Consider the following 21,337-nt stretch of genomic DNA (forward strand, 5'->3'; position numbering starts at 1 on the left):
GCGGAGGGGCCCGGGAGGGAGTGGGATGCGAAGTGGATGGAGGAGCCTCAGACGAGCTCCTCACCTGAAGACCGGCAACAGCAGGGGACCTCCAATGCAGGAGAGGAGCGATACATAGTTTGTTCGAAATTCATGGGGGGGGGGGGGGGGGGGGGGGGGGTTGAAAAAATACCACGAGGACAAGCCTTTTCAGACAATGCAAGTATTTTCTTACTGTAATTTATATTATAACAAAAAAAAGTACACAAATTTATTGTCAACGCACAAGCATCCAAAATTTGGAACCAAGCAATTTCTTCATACGTAATTAAACCGACCCGCCTTCTGATATACTCCCTCCGTCTCATAGTATAAACATCCCTTAATATAAGAGCATTTTTTATACTACTAATATAGTGTCAAAACGTTTTTATATTATGAGACACAGGGAGTAAAAAAAATTGTGGCCTTGCGAACAAAAACGGTGCCAGCAGCAACCTGAAACCTCAAGCCGATGAACAACAAATACCGCTGAGTTGCCAGTTCAACAATGTTACAACAATTACAGGGAGAGGTATTGCTAACCACTTAATTACATACATCCTCAACCCAAGAAATTAGCATTCTTGCTATCAAAGCAAAACCGGGCTAGGCAGCTCATCAACGCGCCCTCCACCTACCTACCAAATCTAGATACACAGAGACATCTAGCCCTTGGTTTTTCCTGTGTAAAACAGCTAGTTTCAATCATGTGAATCAGCTATCACCTCTCTAAGCTACATCTCTCCCTTCACTGTTAGCTGAGAGAGATGTCGATCGGCGTAGTGGAGAAGTCTCCTCAACCTCAGAACCATATCACAGTGGAAGGGGAGAGCGCTGCGCCTTTCCGTGTAGACAGGGCTTACTGTCATCCACGAAAGTGCGTGGAGCTCCGCGGCCACCGCTTCCAACACATTGTGCATGTCCATTTCGTAATCACGGGCTGACGTTTCATGGCTGATGTTCCTTGCCTGCTTGCTTGTGGTGCTGCCGCCGACCCCTCTGCTCATCTTCTCTTGGACAGTGGCGGTGCCACCTCCGTAGTAATCAACGATGCTTACAGACAGAACGGAGTGCCTGTCCTCCTTGGTGAGTTGTGCGGCATTCATTCTTACTGGTGGAACAGCTTTGGAGACGACATAACCCATTGCCAAGGGAGTTGCTGTCCCTTTGCTGTGCAATAGGTGGGCAAGTGGTGGGGATTCCGATGTAAGGCACGTTGGAAGCTGTAATGTCGCAGGGGAAAGATACCGCATACTTGGTGATGGTACCAGAAGATACGATGCAGACATTGACCCGATGGACTTGACTGGGGCAAACCCGTCTAAGTAACTAGAAGACCCAGTGCTGCTTTGATTCCCTTCACCTGTAAGGGCCAGGAAAAAGAATATTTGTAAATACTATTATTTTGTCCTTGACTATGCATTTCCTTAAAAACATGATCCTTTACTTGATTGGCACACTTAGCACGATCAAGATTTAAAATAAATAACCATGTGATGTATTCATATATGATAAGGTCATTTAGTGATGATCATTTACTCAAAAAATTACCACGTTAAATAAAGTAACTTGCAGGTGAAGCTAATAACATCAACATACACAGACAGTACATACCAGAAGTAGGTCTGGTCGCCAGCAGATCCGCTTGGCATGCAAGATGCAGTGAGCTATCTTGCGAAACTGCAACTAAGCTGATGCTACGAACCAAGTGCAATGAACCCCTTGAACTGTCCATTCCAGTTTGTTCCGCTAGGATCTGCTTTTTGTTGCCTGGCTGACCTTTCGTGAAGCTAGATTTTGAATGAGGGCTGTATAATGTACTTGGTGAGGAAGGCATGTTTCTGTCTTGGATTAAGCCCATATCTTGTTGCTGGAGTGTTGGTCCATTAGAATTTGACGGAATACCATCAGGTATAGAACGGCGTAGCTGCACAGGCCACTTCTTTACCTCGTTACCACCAAAAGAGTATATTGCCTTTTGCCATTCTGCATAAACAATACATAGCCATTACAAACACATTATGGCCTATCAAATAAAAAGTAAAGAGCTAATGATCAAATTGATTAGTACCCTGGATTTCAAGTTCAAGGAAACCTCCAATACGGGTTATTATTACATCTCTTGATCTCGTATTGCTAGCCTCTGGTGAAGACGACATTATTTGACAACCCTGCTGCAGAATTTGAATGAATAGGCTTTGGAGGACTTTAGTGTCTTGGCGGCTACTAATACCGCCAAAAGGAAATACTAAGCTGTCTAATAACTCTCCTCTAGAATCTGTCCAGATGCATACTAACCATCGCCAGTCCTCGGTCCAGCCATAACAGCAATGAAGACTTGTACCACTGTCATTCTCAGACCCTTCAAGTAGCGGGCTTGCTCCACTATCACTGCCACCTGATATTGAGCTGTAAGCCCTGCTGCTACTTGCATCAACTCCAAATCTTGAAGATTCCATTGTATCATTATAATCAACTGCCCCAGGCTCCGCCAGAATGAAAAGTGGCTCAAAAGCATACTTCCTGTCATCCTGAGCACATAATTCTGGGATTTTGCTTGGATCAGGCAATCCTGCAGCACGGCCAGGTTGCCATGAGTTGTCCCATGATACTGACCTCATGGATGCATCAAACTCTGTTTCTCTAGAGAGTGTTTGTCCAGACATCCGAGGAACTAGACATTCTTTCCAAAGGGTAGGACCAGGAGATGCAGTATGCATCATCGTGGACTGAGGCCTACTCATATAAGTAGGTGACTGGAACATGTCACTTGTGGAAACAAACCGTGGGATCCGCCGAGCCTTATTGTAGATAGTGAAAGCTATGTCCTTGAAAGCAGCAAGCTCATTTGGTTTATGGAGTCTCAGTAAAGTTTCAACAGTAACAATCTGCAAGACAAACTTTGGTACGCTGAACCCAGAGAGCATTACAACATTGGATGCTGATGCTTCATCAGCAGAAGCGCTGCTGTTTAGAGCTTTGGCAACCTGAGTATATAGGAATGATTTCCTTTCTCTCTCTGACGATAAGATAGACCCAAGGGCAACAGAACTTTCTACCAGTGTCTGTAGGACTGCAGATGGTTCAGGAAATGGGCAGACCACATAAACTACCTGCGTACATAATGGAGCATGGGTGTTAAAATAGATTAGCATTGCTGTTTTAGGAAAATACCGACTTGAAAGTTTATTTTTGTTGCACAACTTCAGGCAAAGCATGAAAGAAATATCAATTCATCCACTTATAGGCCATCGTGCATCTCACTGAATGATTGGAAGTTCCAAACATGTGACCTTTTTTGTAAATACAAGTGAATAGAAATGATGGATCATTTATGCATCCAAAAAACTTTAAAATTGGGTTAAGATATATCTCTAAAAGAATTGGCGACGTATATGTGTGAAGTGTGCTCCAATGGTGGCATTTATTAGTAACAAGTGCAGAATGATAACTGCATCCTACAAAAATTGTCATAAAAGGAAACAAATAATAATATATCCCATGACAAGAGCCTCAACTGGATCAAGAAAATAGGAAAGCTGTATTTGGACAGAATGGGAATGACAGAAGCAACATGTCTACAAAGTAACAAGTCAATGATAAGCAAATTATCATTATCTGATTAAAGAAACATCCTACACTAAGTTGACTACTAATGTGTATTTTCGTTTTGCTAAGTATGTATGAGAATATGTCAGCTTCTCTGTGCTGGTTCTCATAAAAAAGAGGAAAAGGAACGCTGATCAGAGAAGATCAAATAACGAGAAGAATACACGAATATAAACCATGCAGAGTATCATCACAGAACAATACAAGAAGTGAGACACGCGGCTGTTGTTTCGGAAGTCCCTTGGATCGAAGAAGTGGAGAAGGAAGAAAAGGTAAAAGGCCTTACAGTGCAAGGCATGTTACTGCTCTCTTTCTGATTTGTAGAAATGTTTAACGTAAGCTTTATGTCCTTAATTATCCTTGCCAGAGATGATATAAAGCTTTTCACACTCCAACTTTTTGAAAGAGCTTGAAAGTATTCAGTTACTGAGCTGATAGAAACCGAGTGGCTGCCGCTAGTCTTCAATTGATCAGGACAATCAACGAGAACAAGTCCTGAAGGCAGATATTTTCCAGGAGATTGATCTATTTGCCCCCCACTGTGTTGTGGTGAATGAGTACCCAGTTTGCAAACTTCATAAACTATAAGAATGAAAATAGATAAAAGTAAGGAATAAACTTTGAAACACAATGAATTAGTATAATTATATGGAGATTATGAGATTGTTAATCTATGACTAAATGGCAAGTCCCCCCAGTAATGATAAAACATTGTTATATTCTTTTAGTTGTTTATATCTATTACAATGATGTGATCAAATAGAACGAAATCAATTGTATTGCAACCATGAAGCCATATAATTTGTTAAAGTGTTGTGTTAAAAGCACAGTGACTGTCTGTAAATATTGCCTCTTTTGAACTGAACGTATAACTGGCAACAAATACTAGTAAATACAGAGTTAGAAAAGGTCGCATTATAGGCTTAAATCTCTACATCAGTACATGCCTCATTGTCATACAGCCAACACAGTGAACCAATGCTGTTTATTGGATTCATAGACACTTTGCAGGCACAAGTATCAATAGCTATCAAGATTTTAAGTTTGTGAACTAGAGTCCTATCTTACCGAGTGGAGAGAATTATAAACATACATTCAGACACATTAATACTACGTAACGGTAGAATATAATGGAACATATAGCCCCAACTTCATCTGCAGCTAGTTGGAACTTGTACTTTTTATTTGATGCAAGATTGGGAGTGATCCCGTGTTTGCATATGACATGTATGGATCCATGCACGCTATAGCTCAACCTTGCCATAAACATAATTTGTAAGATTAAATTTATGGGTTTAATTGCATTCAGATCACACATGTTAAGTTAATATCCCCTGACCACGCAATGTGGCACTATCCACTGGGTTGGATTGCATTTAAATACAAAATGTTAAATTATCAATCTTAACCAAGCAATCTAGGACCATGCTTGCATACGTGTGCAACTTCTCATAAGCCACAATTGTGCTCAATTTGGTTTTCTCCCGGTTTTCCGTTAATTAACTGGGCAATTTTCTTCTTAACTAATCGATGAGGCAAAACTTTTGCCTCCGTCTAAAAAAACAATTGTACTCAATCCTCGACTTGGGCTGGGTGGAGAGTTGAGAGTTCTGAAATCCCAGGTCAAGAGTTTTGGAGTTTGGACAAGCCCCTCCATTTGACCCAAAACAGTTGGTTATTACCGAAAAAGGCTTTCGCCCCGCTTTATATATAAAGCAACGACCATCAACATGCCGGTACAAACTCATGCCACCACCACACACGCACACAGCCAAGGCAAGATACAAAGGTGTTGAGCGCAGCAACACCACCCCTAGCACTACAAGAGCAACGGGGGAACTCAACCGTGAACACGCCACCGCGAAGAGATGAAGCCGCATACGACGAACCATGGGCTCCAAGGCGGTGCCTTCAGGAACGTTATGACACTGGAGCGCCGCCACCGCCCGATCCGAGGATCAGAGTTTCCCCTGGAGCACCACGACGGGCAATGAGAACCGTGGTGACGCCTTCAAGAAGGGAACGAGCTTCCCTGCCGCCGGTCCGTCCGAAGATAGAGCAGGTTTTCACCCCGGCCAATACTCACCGGCACCGAACGCCACACCCCGGCTACCACACCGTCCACACGGCCATGGTCACCGAGCAACACCGAGCACGGGCTCTGCCCATGAGCACTGCGCTACCACCCCCAAGGTCGCCGCCCCGGCATCTAGGACCCTGACACCACCGCACCCAAGACACGCCGCTACCCCAACCAAAGAGACGAGGGAAAGGAGTCGCCTTTCGACCCCTGGACCCCAGCGCTGAGACCCAAAGGCCGGCCAAAACTGGCCTCCATCGTACCGGTCGCGAGACAAGCTCAGTCCTGCAGCACCGTGCGCGAGACGAACTCGGTCCTGCTGCATCGGGCACGAGAGGAGCTCGGTCCTGCAGCACCGAGCTAGAGACGAGCTCAGTCCTGCTACTCCGGACGTGAGACGAGGGATGGACCGTAGCTGGGAGAGGTCCAGCTCTTCGGCGCACGTAGCACACACATGACGAGCGGGTGAAGCGAGGATCGATACGGTCCGCCCGTATACGAGCCGACGACGGAGTAAGCCGACCGTCGCCGCGGACAAAGCCGTCGAGCCACCGTGTAGCCGCCGCGCCACTAGGAGGGCAGCGCCCAAGCCGGACCTCCACGCGCCGCCGCCGCCCATGGCCAGAGCACGAGCCACGCCAAGCCGGTGCCCCACCCGTGCCGCCACGAGGTCAGGTCTGGCCGGACCGCCGCAGCCGCCGTCCCCGACCCCGGCCCGCACCACCACCATACCGTTGTTGTCCCACCACCAGACCACGCCGCCAACGGCCCGCGTCGCCAGCCGCAGCCGTACGCCGGATCTGAGCCGAGCTCAAGTCGCCGCCACGATCGCCGCCGACACGCCCCACCACCAGGCAGCCTGCCGCACCACCGAGACCACCAGACGCCGCCGCCCAAAGGAGCTCCGCCGCCCCGCCGCGACCGACCAAAACGCGGCGCCCAGGCCCGTCGAAGCCGGCCCGCACCAGCCCCACACGCAAGGAGGCGAGGAGTCCCGCCGCCACCGACGCCGACCGAGCTTCGCTCGGAGCGCCCTAAGGCAGCGGCGGGGGAGGGGAGGGGCGGGAGGGAGGTGCTGCCCGGCGGCGGCTAGGGTTCCCTCCCCGTCGCCTGCGGGGGCAACACGCCTGCGGGGGCAACACGGGAGGGCCCGGTCTCCTCTATATTTTCCAGAGTTCTTTTTAAATTTTCTCTATATTTTTCAATTGAATATATTTTGTCGGCACTGACCAGATGAAGGGATGCAACATTATAATAAAAACAGCACAACTCGAAGCGGGTGGGAATTATCTCATTACCACCAAACCTTGTTAGGTCTAAGTAACAATTGTGCATCACAACTGAGAACCAAAGAAAAACTGAAGAAGCAACGTTATAGACACTTACTTGTTCCAAGCTGCATGAAGAAATCAGTGGCTGCAGAAGTAAGCATATCAATATCAGGGCACAGTGCGTAGTAAGTAACCTGAAAGAGCAAACACAAATGAGAAATTTATGAGTCGCAAAACTACAAAGCTCCTTCCAGAGTAACCAAAACAAAGAAACGTGTACTAATCTAGATTCCAGAATGGCTACAGAACTTAGAGCCAATTTGCGGTTGTGTCGTGTTGTGTTATTTCCTGATATGGAATACTTACACCAAAAAAAAATATTTACCAATTATATTAAGAAGTTGCTTTTATGGATCCAGAACGACACTAAAATATACTTTCAGGTAGTTGATATATTAAAAGGTAATAAAAATTTATACTGAGCTAACCACAGTGCCAAAATATGCCTTACAGGCTTGGCCGAAGCATAAGGTTCCAAAGGAGCCTTCTCCCACAATTTGAGGCAATCAGCAGAGGTCTTTAACCAATCATCCTGGTAACTGCAATTTCAATACTTTCATCAGTAACTCGTGCCGACAATTAAATGTTAGTTCATTTAGTAATCATTTTTAGGGGAACAAGTCTGCTACCCAACAAGAAGAGATGGTGAAGGGAGGACAGCGATGGTTGGTCTAACACGGTGATATCCCTTATGATGCTCTTCTGAAGTGCCTGCGTTGAAATTCAATCTCCTCTAAGATGAATCATGAATTTCTCCTTCTGGCAATATTATACTTGGCGAAGAGAGTAATAAAGAAGTTGAAGACAGGTTGAGAGATGTGGCAGCAGGAATACCTCGATCATTGCTTGATTGGGGTGGGCTCATTGCATCTCCACCAATGGGTATAGAATTTGAAGTATCTCGAATATCACCACTAGTATAATGGAAAGAGTATGCATCTCCCATGGCAGCAGATTCTGCTATATTACTTCGACCCCTGCACCAATCAATTACTGATAATGGACCATCCATGTTCGCAAATGCGGTTTTAAGAGCTGATTTTATATCCGACTGCAACAAGCCAATCATGGATGATTCTGAAACCTGTATCCAGAAAAAGACATGGAGAAAAGATGCATGGATAAGTAGAGGTGGCAAAAAAAAACAGAGCACCAGATTTTTACCTCTGCAGAAAGTGGATCAACTAAATCAACACCAGCACAATCCTTGGAATGACATGTTCCTAATAGTCCACCACAGCCAGCATGAACCATAGAAGGATCACAGGAAAATCCACGTCTCCTCTGCTCATCCAAGGAAAGCCAGAAAAAAGAACCATCTCCATCATCTATATCAAGTGCGATATCAACAAATGAAGTTGATTGCTGAACTAGCAGAGCCATGGCACTGAGGAGTTCCACAATAGGTTGTCTTTGTACAGATGGGCTTGTGCCAGTAAACGTTTTAGCAGACAATGAATCAAGGGGTTTTGCCCCTTTAGGTACCACAACAGACCTCCAAACTCCCACGTTTTCTAATAGGGACCTATCATACATGTCATGGTCAACATCACTAGACAGCCTAGCTGGTATAGTTTCTTTCCTTTTCATCTCATATTTTGGAACAAGACCCGAGTTACTACTGCTCTCTGTCTGCATGGCACTGGATAAGGCACTTTTTAACTCAGCAGATGCTTTGGTTCTCAGAGACACTAGTGTATGCCTTATTCTGCACATGGCAGCCTGAAATGTGATGCATTCAATTTCAGTTGCAAGCGCAGTCTTCATAGATAGGAGGAAATACCCAACATTAAGCATGCTATCACTCTTCTTTTGTATAGTCAGAGAAGAGCTAAATGAAGTTTCACCAGACACAGGTCTTGATGTTTCTCCCTTGCATGATTGTTCGTCTGCATTGTTTAAGCTCTTTTCACTCTCATTTTTCCTACCTTGCACAAGTGTGTATAAGCTTGATCGACCAACATCACGTGAAAGATTAGCTGGTGTTAGTTTATCAGACTTCTCAGACTTGTCTCCTGCAGACTCAACTTTAGAACTTTGTGTGACATCATACGAATAAACTCTTGAGCTAAAACCACAACTTCCTCTTTTTTTCGATCCGGGCAAGTAGGGATTTGTAAACAGTGTTGCCGGCGTCTCGCAACTGGAAATTTCAACAGCTGCATATTCTGGTGCAAATGTGAGTGTAGCTTCAGCTCTGGTGAGAAAATCAGATCTACTAGATGATAATACTAAGGACTGGGACCCTGCAGGTGATGCAATTTCTTTGAGAGGCTCCTGAACTTTAGAAGCAACATCCTGAATAGGTGACATCGTTTCGTGGTTAAATGCCTCCATAGATGTGAAACCAACAGGAGAAAGTCTTTGTTCAGGTATATCCATAGCTATGGATGGACTATCTATGAATGGCATGTCTCCAAATTCCGAAGCAGGGGTTACTAAAGCATGTGATTCAGCAGTACCTGGAGGCTACATAAAATGGAATATCAGGATTATAGATAGCAAGTAAGTCAGACAGAAGTGATCCCATACAGTTTTCTACTTGCATGTCCAGAAAAGTTAATATGTTATTTACATTTAAAGAAGGGTTCTGCAGTGTGCTCATTGTTTAGATCCAACAAGCAGAGAATTCCACATTTCATGGCTAGTAGACAGGGTAAAAGGTTAAAAGGGACAAGGTGAAGTAGGAGAAAATTATTTCACAAGCTTTTGGTGATATCATAAGCAACATGTTTCAAGGCATGAAATATGTGAGTGATTCAATAAATGGTCCTTGATTACAATCTAAAAACTCAACAAAGCAGAAGTGAAGTAATTGGCTACAATCTAGAAACTTAAACAAGCAGCGGTGACAATAGCGACCTATTGTTAAAAAATGCACAGCATTGCAGGGGCATGAAATGCAACGAAGAAGTTAATACAATATATTAAGTTGCATAATGAGTTCATCATTATCATTGTCATATTATCATTGTCATATGCATAATGAGTTCGTCATTATCACAGAGCTTCTCCTACATGACCAAGTATAGTCACTCTAAATATTATAACCATGTTTCATCTATAAGTAACTACTGCGTGGATTATAGGGTACCTACCTCACCAAAATCTAACTCATCCTCTTGAAAGAAGTCACTAAAATCTCCAAACTCCGAGAGAAGTATATTGATGTCCATCACAACCCCCTCTTCACCCCAGCCCCAAGAACATCCTCCCTGACCATTTGTGCCTTGCATGTTTTCCCTAACTTCATTGCCAGCATGAGAAGAAACTTCTGTTATTTCCGAACGAGAGCGCTTGGATACCTGATTGAACACATACAAAACATCAAGACTTCTTCAGCACAACGTTGACGTAGACTGGTACAGCAGTAGCGTGATTGTGCACTAATGCTACCAAACATTAACATAGCGAAATAAGTTAATAACACAAACAGTGTAACATGTATAGATGGAGATTATTCAGCAGAACAGAACTTCATGCAGAGGTAATCTGGCAAGAAAATTTGGTGTTGTGACAGTTTTAGCATCAACAAATTGGTATTTGCTCACAAACTAAACACAATTACGCAAATACTTCTATGCACAAGATGGCATGGACTGTATGGCATGTGTTCTTCCATGTAATGAAATTTCTACCGCCATTGAATTATCAGTTTCTAACCAGATTTTGTTCCATTTTATCATCATCAATGCTTAGATTATTTGCTACATAAAGTTTTATGCACTTCCAAAAAGAAACTATGCACATACTTGTTGAGCAAGTCATATTCCCCAAGCCTCTATTTCACATGTAAGCCTCACTGAATAGTGAAGATGACAAAATAGTTTTCTGTAGGAAAAAAAGGATGCGGCTACTCATAGCTGATCATTGTTTTACTTAAACATCATCAATTTACACAAAAATTGACCATATCTCATACTCCCTCCGTTCCAAAATATAAGGTGTATTAGTTTTTTCAAAAGTCAAACATCTGCATGTTTGACCAAGTTTTTAGAAAAAAATATCAATATCAAGTACCACATTTGTATCACTAGATCCATCATGAAAAGATTTTTCATATTTTATTTATTTTGTATTGCAGATGTCGATATTCTATAATCTTGGTCAAACTTACACAAGTTTGACTCGCGAGTATTTCACACCTATAGCTAATTAGAGGTAAGTCGATGAACATGTCCGTGTGTCAATAGTGGCATAACGTCTTCTGTTAATCACAAGAATGATGAACCAAAAACCCTGTAACCACCTCCTAGGAGGATTGTAACCTAAAACCCTATCTTTTCAATACAATGAAACGCAAAAGTCTTTTGCGTTTTCTTGAAAAGAATGATGAACCAAAGCATGATGCTACCACTACAAGTTAGCTACTGAGAAGAGGAAAATGTAGTGTTGTACTAACAAACATATTAAAATGTAATTCTTGAGAAAAAACTAATTCATTATGGTATAAGTTTGTAAATTGAGAGGAAATCAATACAGTACCATCTTGCTACCAGCAATGTCATTGTTCAATGGCAGATCAGACTGATGGCATGCTGTAGAGTCAGCATCTGCTAAAAGATCACCACCTTTAGCAGCAACTGCATGCTCACTTCCATTAGAAGTGCTACTGACACTACTGATACTACTAGCCATGCCGTTGGAGTTGTTATTTCTTTGTCTTCTTAGTCTTAGAAAATTAGAGTTCACACCAAGTCCACGTGAAGATCCAAAGAAAGAGCTGCTAACAGATCAAAACAATTAATGCAGGAGAAATCAGACAAAAACAAATTTGCAATCATGATGTATTAAAAGTACTGAAAAAATATCATGTAATGACACAGATTAATTTTAGTTGCACCGAGAGACTATGATCCATGGGCGCGATTGAATCAATGTAGTTCTTGCAAGTAACTTTTGGGTATAATGAACCATGGCAACAAAATGTGTTATACTGCATAGAGACTCCGGATGTGCTGCATGAACGGTGATCCTTAACAAATAGTTAGTGCAGCTTAACACAGTTCCACAACCGCAAACTGAGCCTTAGTAACTTCAATTTTTTTGGATAAAATTAGTTGCCAATTTTTCTAGGTCTTCCCTTTTTGTGGGAATGAAGCAGTAAAGGGTCCTGATTACAAAATAGTAAGTGGCTTTAAAACATTTACGTCCTGTTCAGTTGGAATCCAAAATTTGCAACAATGTGCCACACTGTTCTTAGCCAAATTGGACAAGTGTCTTGTAACCACAGCTTAGGCATGCCAAAAATAATCAGCTAGGTCCTAGGCATCATAAGCACATATGTTGTGGCATGGTAGGCTAGGTTATGGCTCCACTTTTCTTGGCCACAAGCCTATTAGGCAAAAAATATTTGGCATGCTAGGACACTGTTAGGCATCAACTGAAACGGTCCTTGGTACTGTTTTTCTCCAGTTCAAGAGAAGTTCTGGCCCTTGAATGAGAGCAAGGCAGAAAGGAGTTACTGTAAGGATGTGGGGATGTGATATTACTCCCTCCGTTCCTAAATATAAATCTTTTTAGATGTTTCATTAAAAGACTACATACGGATGTATATAGACATATTTTAGAGTGTAGATTCACTCATTTTGCTCCGTATGTAGTCTCCTAGTGAAATCTCTAAAAAGACTTATATTTAGGAACGGAGGGAGTACAATTTACAGCATGGTGGTAGGCACGCTCAGCAATTTTAATTTCTAAGTTCTCAAAAATGACAGGATTTACCTAGCTGTTCTATGTCCACACCTAGCTCAGAAAGTTGGAGGGTGTTTCTATGTCTAACATAATGAAAAAATAATTCGAATTTCATGTATTCCTCTTAAGACAAATATGTTCTTGTTATTTTTTAGATCTTGTATTCCACTATTTAGTTCTTAGAGATATAGGATAACATCAAACTGTAGATAACAGCATTTGAAGTTGGTCTCCAACGTTTTGTCTTATGAGCTGTTCCAGATAAGTCATTGATAGAAAAAACCATGTATGCAAGACTAACCTGTTCCGGAAGTAAGAAGACGGAGAGAAGTTCCAAAATGGCCAAGCCTCCCATGATGAACTACTCATCCAGTCCTGTGACCACATTCTGCAGGCAACATAATTTAAACCATGCACGCTCAAAGCATAACAAGATCATTAGAGCGAGACTATTACCTTTTACTAGAAAAGCGAACAAATGCCTGATGGACCATAGGTACCATAACAGCCTCAGGTGGGTAAATAAATGTCCTTTCAAGAACTGGAAGGCCATCAGCAGATTCTAACTTTTGCTGCCCATCATCACCTAAATGAGGGTCCTTCCCTGAATCAAATTCTTTCTTAATCTGATTATTTTCCGATTCAGAAATTTTGTCAGTTGAGGCAGGTGGAAAGCCAAGGGCAACTTCAACATAGTAACTTTGACCTCTCAGCTGGCAGATGGTGGGTTGAGTAAAACCTGGTAGATTAGGTGCCGATAATTTGCTGAAATGTTTACACAAAGTTAACATGAGAACTGAGTATCATAATGAACTGCTCTGCATATGAATATCCTTAAGGCCTTGTTTGGTACTAGTGTTTTTGAGGAGATTGGTAGGGATAATCCCCCAAGGGATTGGGTGAAACCCCAACCTTCACCCAATCCCTTCAAATCCCCATTTATCCCCAATACACTAGGTAGGGGTAGTGTATTCAGTATTGAGAAAAATGCACTATAATTTGGGGATTTGAGGGGAAATGTGGGGATGAAACATGTCAAATACACTAGAACCAAATGGTGTTATGGGATGTGTGGGGATTGAGGGGTTTGACCGGGATAATCCCCACAAATTCCCTAAAATACACTAGTACCAAACAAGGCCTAAAAGAAACACAAGATCTCACTGACAGGTGAGATAACAGTTAACACCCAAGAGGTGCAAGCAGGTCTAAGTGTCTGCCTCATCAGTGAGAGGTCGTATCAACAGGCATAGAATGCCAAAAGAACAGCTTAGCATATAAGTCGATTTGAGCATTGACTTTTGAGTTCTGAAATACCTTGAATATACTTGTCTTGCGAGGTCACTTGGGCAACAGCCGACAAGCCTACCCAGCATTCCGCTAGGAGCAACAATAACTGCAACATTCAATGAAACAGATCATGAATTTGAATATGCATGATATAGATAACTTCAATCCAAAAAAGGCATAGAACATAATTTACATAAACGATGAAGAAACTGGCAAAAGAAAAGTTACAAATCAAAGTTATCATGAGCTAGGTCACAGAAATATAATGCGCAGCGAAGTTAGTTTAACTATTTAGAGAACTATTTTATATTCAAGACTCCAGGAACATAAACCACTATATGGCTGTGCTTCTGCCCATTTTGTCAACATCATAGTACACAGGCTAAGAGAAATACAGAACTATCACTATTAGCGGCGTGATTACTTAGAAGGGTCTAACTGTCGAACTAACCAATGGAGTCGTGTTTTTTAAGTATTTCCAGTAAGGGGATCCCTTCAGATAACAGTATGATACAAAAGGATCGCCGATAAAAGGCAAACAATTGGAAAACTAATAAAAATGTATGCCATAACCTACCATACCGCCTGGGGGGGGGGGGGGGGGGGGTATTTGTAAAGGTGAAATTGCAAAAGCACTGCACCCCACACTAAATGAGATTCGCTTGTTATCTTTCAATCCACCTTATAAAGAACTAACTGTAAGAGAAAACAATGGCCAGTCCCTATTTGTAAATCAGACGTCCTAAGAACTTCTGTAAATTCCCCTATCACAAGAAAATCATGTCAGATCAGAACTGTGAATAGCAGATACGTTATCCTTTTCCAGCAAATAAGACAGTAGGTTTTGGTTTTCTAAGGATGACAATACAGCAAGATGTGTAGAGATGGAATTAGTGAATGAGACGGTACCTGGAAGACCTTCACCAACAGAACGGGGAGTGTGTGTGAGAACTTTCTCTATATCATCACTAGAAAGGTTTCGCATATATCTAATAAAATAAACCATTGAAAGTAAGACACTGTCATAAATAAACTGAAGAAGGCCAACGATATGATGGGGCAAAATAAGAACTGACCTTGCAGATATAATAACATGCACAAAGATTGCTTCTTCAGTGGCCGCAAAGACAAATTCTACTGTAGGTTGTGCTCTCCTATAACACAATGATAACAAAAATAAATGGAATGGAAATCAAGAAAAGTGAAGTTATCCTTGGAAGAACAAACGGGGAAAAAATGAAACTACATGCCAGCCATATCAGAATCCGCAATGTCACACTGACATTACTTATTTCACCCGTTGGGTCAAAGAGAAATGGTTGCGAGCCTTTGATGGATTACAGCATTATAGCAACTTGATATGGAGTTCTGCTGCATTATCCAATAACTAGAAGTGAAGAAAGGTCAGCCTACTGATGCATCTCAACAGTTAACTAAAGTATGTCAGAAGATACGAATTCCAATGTTCAAAAAAGCAGAAAGCATAAGCGAAGCGGAAGGCCACAGCTTAGAGCAATGGACGCTTATGCGCAGCTTAACCGGACTTAAGCGTTTTTTGAAATTGACTAGAATTTAACAGATTTTGAATAATATACACAGGAAAATAGGAAACATGGCACATGTGTAATTGAATAGCCATCTAAAATACAGTTCACACCATAGCGAATACACATAATGTTCACATGGCAAGCAAAATAACAACTAAAATGCAGTTCAGTTCAAATAGTCATAGCATAATCGAGATCATGTGGCCATAATTTTGCCAGCATATGTAGGAAATAGTTCCCAAACAGAGCCTAATAATAAGATAAATGGGATATTGCCATTATTGCGCAAGCATACAAGCAAAAGTAGTTCAAAAACAGTCAAATTCTGGCCAAATTTGAAAAAAAAAACGCTTAATCTACCGCTTAGGGCAAAAGCGAAGCGCTTTGCCATCGCTCAGCGCGTTGAACACTGACGAATTCATGCAGGCCCCACTCCAATGCTCGTATACAATAAATGGCAAACAAGCATCCGAATATTATCATTACATTCTCGCCATCATATACAGGTTGCCAAAAAAAAGGCATGCGGTTATTCTCGAAACCACTTTAGCGGAAAGAAAAATTATCCATTAAGTTGAAACCCCGTGTTTAGAATTAGGTTACAATTGTTTAAACAAAGTTTTGTATCACTAGGTGGGCAGGGGCCTTTTCATTCTTCAAACACAAGAAAATTGGCAAACTTCACTTTATCCTAATATACCACACACTATCTATTGTAGTGTTACTTTAGCAGACACGTTATGGGTGTTACTTTAGCAGACACATTGCATCAATTGCTGAGCAAAGAGTGTAAAGAACTTGTTAACAAAGAATAAAAATGAATAGATAAAGCCATAGCAACTTAGTCACGAACCTAAAGCTGTTTTGATTTCTTGTAGGGGGGTTGTATTTTGTAAATACATCACCAAATCTTGCATAAGAAAGCCCTCTTAGTGCTCTGTACAAGAGAAAATGACAGATTTAAAATTCATCAATGAGACAACAAATTATAAATTACAGATTCATACTATAACAAGTATAATGATACCTCTCCAAAGAATTTCTTAAAGCCTGACATAGTGCAGCTGCAACCTCTTCCGAGTTGCCTGGAGCCACCCATAAATCACTTGAAACAACTGCAAAACAGAATAAGCAGTAGAAACAAGCAAATAAATAAGCAAACTAGACAGTCTAAGACTCCATGCGATAACAAATATCAACAACAATCAACCTCTTAATTTAGCTACAGCGGGCTGGGTCATTTCAGGTACTGACGAGTGGCGGCCAGAAAGAAACAACCAGAGCTTGATCTTCTCATCTGTCATTGTTACAAAACAAAGTTTGGCATAAATAAGCATAGGCTTGACTTAGGTAGGAAGAAATATGGATGCAGGTAATGCACATAATTATTACCGGGGTTATGCTCTCCTTGAGATGGATCCCAAGGGCCAACAAAGGAATTTGTCCAAGTACTTAGGAGACCTTCGCTCTGTAAGCGAAGATACGCTGACAGCACAGTGTTATTAAGAGCATCTTTCTGCTCGGCTTTTGAACTGGACGAGGAACAGGGATCACAATAAAGAACACATACATCAGAACAAAAATGACAAGTGGCAACAAGCAACTAGAAGACAGCACAAAAGCGGCATATGGAGGGTACAATTAACACCTTCTATCCGAAGTAGCACTGTAATCTGGTTCAATAGGAAGAAACTGAAACCATGATACAGTCTGAAGTTCCCCCTGCAAGCACGAAATGAAATATATACATAAGACTAAACCAAAGAAAGTTTATCTGAAGAATCTACGAACTAATTCCATAGCAGGCTGTGGCGCACTAAGTAGGTAAAAAATATCTCACTTCCGTACTCTAAAGCTCTAGGCTCTATCGGAAACCTATATGAATTGAACATCATTCTCAACTCGGAAGTGTGGCGGGTAATGCCTCTCCTATGCTGTAGTTTGTGATGTGTGAGGAGGGTGATTCAATAGCTCTCCTAACTTTTGAAGCAGTCAGTTTCAATTTCTACTTCTACATCAAAAAAAAAAGTACAAACCATTGCAGGAATTGGAGAGAAACAGAAGGACATTTGTAAGTCGTGAAGATAGCAGTGCGAAATAATCTGTGGAAGATCCAACAAAAAATGCCCCACGCACAACTATGCTCCCTATTGGGCAAACCGTTAAAGCATCTACAGACCATAAGCACAATCTCAGATACCCTTGTACTATTGTCTTTCTTAATGAAATGATGCGTAGCTCTCCAGCATGTCCGAGAGGAAAAAATGGAGCAGAGATTTAAACAGTTTCTGTACTGCATTTTGTTCCCTTTTTCACACCATCGTCATGGTTGGTATAGAACAAAACTCGTTTGCAAATGATGATACTCCATCTATTCCTTTTTATTAGGTGTCATTTTGGTACACGGTAACCAAGGTACTAATTTGAGGATAATTTGGGACTGAAATGCCCCTGGTTACAATATAGGTTAGAGAGGTAATTATCGGAAGCTAATTAATGATCCTCCGAGCTGGAATTGGCATCAACAGGGGTAAAAAGGAAATACACCTAATAAAAAGGATGGAGGGAGTATAACGCATCGACAACTTGCAAGTTGCAATAACAGAAACACTAGAGAGTTTGCATTTCGCAGTCTGATGAAATACAATAAAACAAATTATGGGGCCACATTTCAACAGAGGGGGGGGAGGATTAAGGTCTAACTTACAATTTTGAAAATGTTGGTCCACATATTCAGTGTAGAAGACAAGGATACTGCTTTATAAAATCACCAGCATTCATGCCTGTACAGCAGAAGGTGAAACCTGCAACATGGCCTGCTGCCTGTCATACAAAGAGTACTGAAGTAACCCAAATAAAGAACAGCTAGACAAATGAAGAAACTACATGAAAGAAATGGGATCGCACAAATGTTATCCGTAAATAGTGGGATTCTATGGTTGTCATTCTTAATTCCAAATCAGAATAAAAGATATGATAATTGAACAATACTACAACAATGGGAATATATCATTATTATTTTAAATTCCACAACATCCTACACTGCAGAGACAAAACTATTCAACACACAAATAAAATGTTTAGGACTCCCACACACTGTCGCATCAATAAAGAAACGACGAGGTAGGATCTTTAGTTTCCATGTTTAGAAGTATAAGAAATGGTATTCGCCATTCTAGTTCCAAAGCCTCTGATAGACAAATGAAGCAAGAAATTTCTATTTATAGGGTAAAAAAAAAGTCCCATTGCTTTCATTAACGGTCGCAGTTAACATATTCAGGCTACCTACTCCTTGCGACATTATAGGGTAACCGACACGCGCGACACAGGGAACAACCTACATGCCGAACTCCCTATTCCTTGTGACATTTCACACGATGCTTATCCTTGTGCAGTTCCCACGGCCTATGATGCATAAACTCGTCAAATCAATGACAGACACGATCTCCCATCTCTAGTTACCCACTTACCCTAACGGCAGAATCTGCAACACGATCTACTTACCCCGCACCCCACCATCTAAACACGGCGGAAACCGTACCGCAGCATGGGCGGCAGATTAGGATGACTGAAAGCTCATTCAGAAACCAATGTCTAAGGTCGGAGCGTGAGATAGTTCAGGAGCGGGAATTACTTGATCGAATGAATGCCCCCACATTACCATAACATTCAAACGAGACTAGGGTTCTAGGGTTTGTGCGCGAACGAACGGGGGACGAGATCAGAGAAGAGGGCGGGCTCCGGGCTGGCGAAGAGGAGAGGAGTGCTCTCCGGAGAACGCTCACCTCGAGTCGCCGCTGTCGCCGCCCCTGGTCGCGGCCGGCGTCGCGCGGAGCTCGCCCTCGGTGGTACGTGAGGGCGGAGAAGTGGGGGGGATGCGGCCGGGGACAAGCAGGAAGCAGGGGCGCCTGGGCCTTGTTCGCCGTTGCCGCCGGTCGCCGCGGGTCAGGCGTCGGCTGGAAGGGCGGGGGTGGAGGGTGGGGCGTACGGCGGAGTTGGAGACGAACGCGGCCGGCTGTTTCCGTTGGGTTCACTGGGGCAGGGGCAACCAGGTAATTGCGGGTTGCGGTGAGGGAGTGCGGGGGCGGGTGTCAGTGAGGTGGCGTTGGCGGCTTGGGGCACCGGAGGCGCGGCGGCGTGGGCGTTCGATGGGTCGGTTGAAATCAGATTTGTGAGGCCTCGTTTGGTTAAGCGTGATTGTGAGGTTTTGAGAGGAAAATTTTCGGGAGGCCAGAAATCCCACACATCTTCGGGCGTTCATTTGATAGGAGGGGTTTGCTTAGCCCAATCCCCTCCGTTCTTCTTCAATTCCTTTCTATCCATGTGTTTTAAAACGCTCCTCGGTGGACTAATGGAAGCAAAACCCTGGGAATTTGAGAGGATTGGGTGGAACAAAGGGATTCACCCAATTCCCTGAAATCCCTCCTTCTCAAAACCTCCCCAATCCCCTTGGGTTTTTTCTTTTATTCCTCCTCTTGTTTTATTTTACAAAATAAAGTCTCATTTCCTTTTCACCTTTAAAAGGGTTTATTTTTATTTTCTTGTTAAAAGGGTTTTATTTAATTCTTAAGAAAAAAGTTTCATTTTTATTTCTTTAAAAAAAATGCCCAAAACTATTTCTTATAGTGGGGTTTGTTTTAAAGGAGTTAAAAAGTATTTTTTTATCTTTGTTATAAAAAAATCCTTTCCTTTTGATGTTGTTGTTTTCTTTAAAAAAAGGAAAAAAAACAATAGGGAAAGAGGAGGAGGCCCACTTGGGCCAAGGCCCAGCCGATCCCCTGCCCTAGCGGCGAGCGCCAGGAGCCCGAGACCCCCATCTCCCTCGCGTCTCCTTCCCCCCCCCCCCCCCGATTCCCCTCTCCTTCCGTTTTCTTCTCCCTCTCCCGAGCAGCCCCGTCGCCTGCGCTCCCGCCGCCGACGTCCCTCGCGCGCCCCGCCCGCCGTTCCCTCGCTGCCAGCCGGATCTCCCCAGCCGAGCAGGTTCCCCGTCGGTTCCCCTGCCAGCCGGAGCCTGGAGCTCCTCCGACGGCCCCGTGTGGCGGCGCCCCCATGTCCCATGCCTCGGGCACGACGGGCACGACGAGGAGGCCCGCTCTAGTCCCGTGGGCCACGCCGCAGCCGCCATGGCCTCGGCCTCGCCTCCCCTCGCCGCCCCCGCGCGCCGCCTCGTGGTCGTCCTCGCCGGCCTCCCCGCGTGCAGCTCCGCCTCGCCGGTCTGCTGTTGTGCTCGCCGCAGCCGTTGGTGGCCTCCCGTTCCCTTGTCGAGCCGCCTGCTCCAGGTCCCGACCTCCTCCTGCCGAGGTAGCACGCCGCTGCCGTGTTGTTGTTGCTGCGTTTTGCTGTTGCCCGATGTTTGCCGCCGCCTGCTTGCTTGCATGTTGTGTTGTCATGTTTGCTGCTAGTGTAGCCTGCTGCTGCCGTTGCTTGGCGTTGCTGCTGCCTGAAGTTGTTGTTGTTGTTGTCCCGGTTGCTATAGCTGCAGGTTGCTGTTGCTGAAGCTTGCATGTGCCGTTGCTGCTCCTGTCGTCGCGTCGTGTCGCTGTGCTGCTTGCCGTTTGATGTGCTTGCGTTGCCTTGCTAGCTGCTTGCATGCTGCTACTGCTGGCATATCGTGCTCCTGCCGCCATGGTGCTTGCTGCCAGCTAGCTTGTCTGACCCTGTTGCTGAGTTGCTAGCTGTTGCTGTGATTGTTGTTGCTCTTGCTGCCTGATGTGCTTGCGGCTACTATTGTTAGTTGCTGCTGCCAGATGTTGTGCCTGCTGCCG

The 21,337-nt window shown here is 43.5% G+C and overlaps 1 protein-coding gene across 5 annotated transcripts; it reads right to left on the reverse strand.

Moving 5' to 3' along the window:
- Window positions 1–457: 457 nt before the first annotated feature.
- Window positions 458–19,539, reverse strand: LOC123428029 (mediator of RNA polymerase II transcription subunit 13-like). 5 transcript variants are annotated; one of them, XM_045112183.1, is made up of 23 exons: window positions 19,358–19,539; window positions 18,280–18,376; window positions 17,221–17,294; window positions 16,965–17,104; window positions 16,783–16,869; window positions 16,600–16,687; window positions 16,426–16,509; window positions 15,102–15,179; window positions 14,935–15,014; window positions 14,053–14,131; window positions 13,192–13,500; window positions 13,037–13,123; window positions 11,527–11,767; window positions 10,140–10,346; window positions 8,206–9,510; window positions 7,876–8,125; window positions 7,671–7,752; window positions 7,493–7,580; window positions 7,097–7,175; window positions 3,917–4,212; window positions 2,093–3,134; window positions 1,636–2,007; window positions 458–1,384 (listed from the first exon to the last, which is right to left on the reverse strand). In XM_045112183.1, exons 2-23 carry the CDS (start codon window positions 18,301–18,303, stop codon window positions 756–758), a joined length of 5,721 nt encoding a protein of 1,906 aa, XP_044968118.1. In that variant the 5' UTR covers window positions 18,304–18,376; window positions 19,358–19,539; the 3' UTR covers window positions 458–755. The 5 variants fall into 5 exon arrangements, with proteins under 5 accessions (XP_044968118.1, XP_044968117.1, XP_044968120.1 ...); XM_045112182.1 differs by having other exon boundaries at window positions 18,280–18,388; XM_045112185.1 differs by having other exon boundaries at window positions 7,876–8,092; window positions 18,280–18,395.
- Between the last annotated feature and the right edge of the window lie 1,798 nt (window positions 19,540–21,337).

Source organism: Hordeum vulgare, chromosome 2H (assembly GCF_904849725.1).
Source record: "Hordeum vulgare subsp. vulgare chromosome 2H, MorexV3_pseudomolecules_assembly, whole genome shotgun sequence".
Lineage (NCBI taxonomy): Eukaryota > Viridiplantae > Streptophyta > Magnoliopsida > Poales > Poaceae > Hordeum > Hordeum vulgare.

What these genes read in the sequence shown, in the direction of transcription:
- LOC123428029 (XM_045112183.1), bottom strand. Translation starts at nt 18,303, where the DNA reads ATGTGGACCAACATTTTCAAAATT. An exon ending in TGTTGGTGAAGGTCTTCCAG is followed by an intron (nt 14,132 to 14,934) that starts GTACCGTCTCAT and finishes TGAATGTTGCAG; the next exon opens with TTATTGTTGCTCCTAGCGGA. An exon ending in GCAGTAACATGCCTTGCACT is followed by an intron (nt 3,135 to 3,916) that starts GTAAGGCCTTTT and finishes TTATGTACGCAG; the next exon opens with GTAGTTTATGTGGTCTGCCC.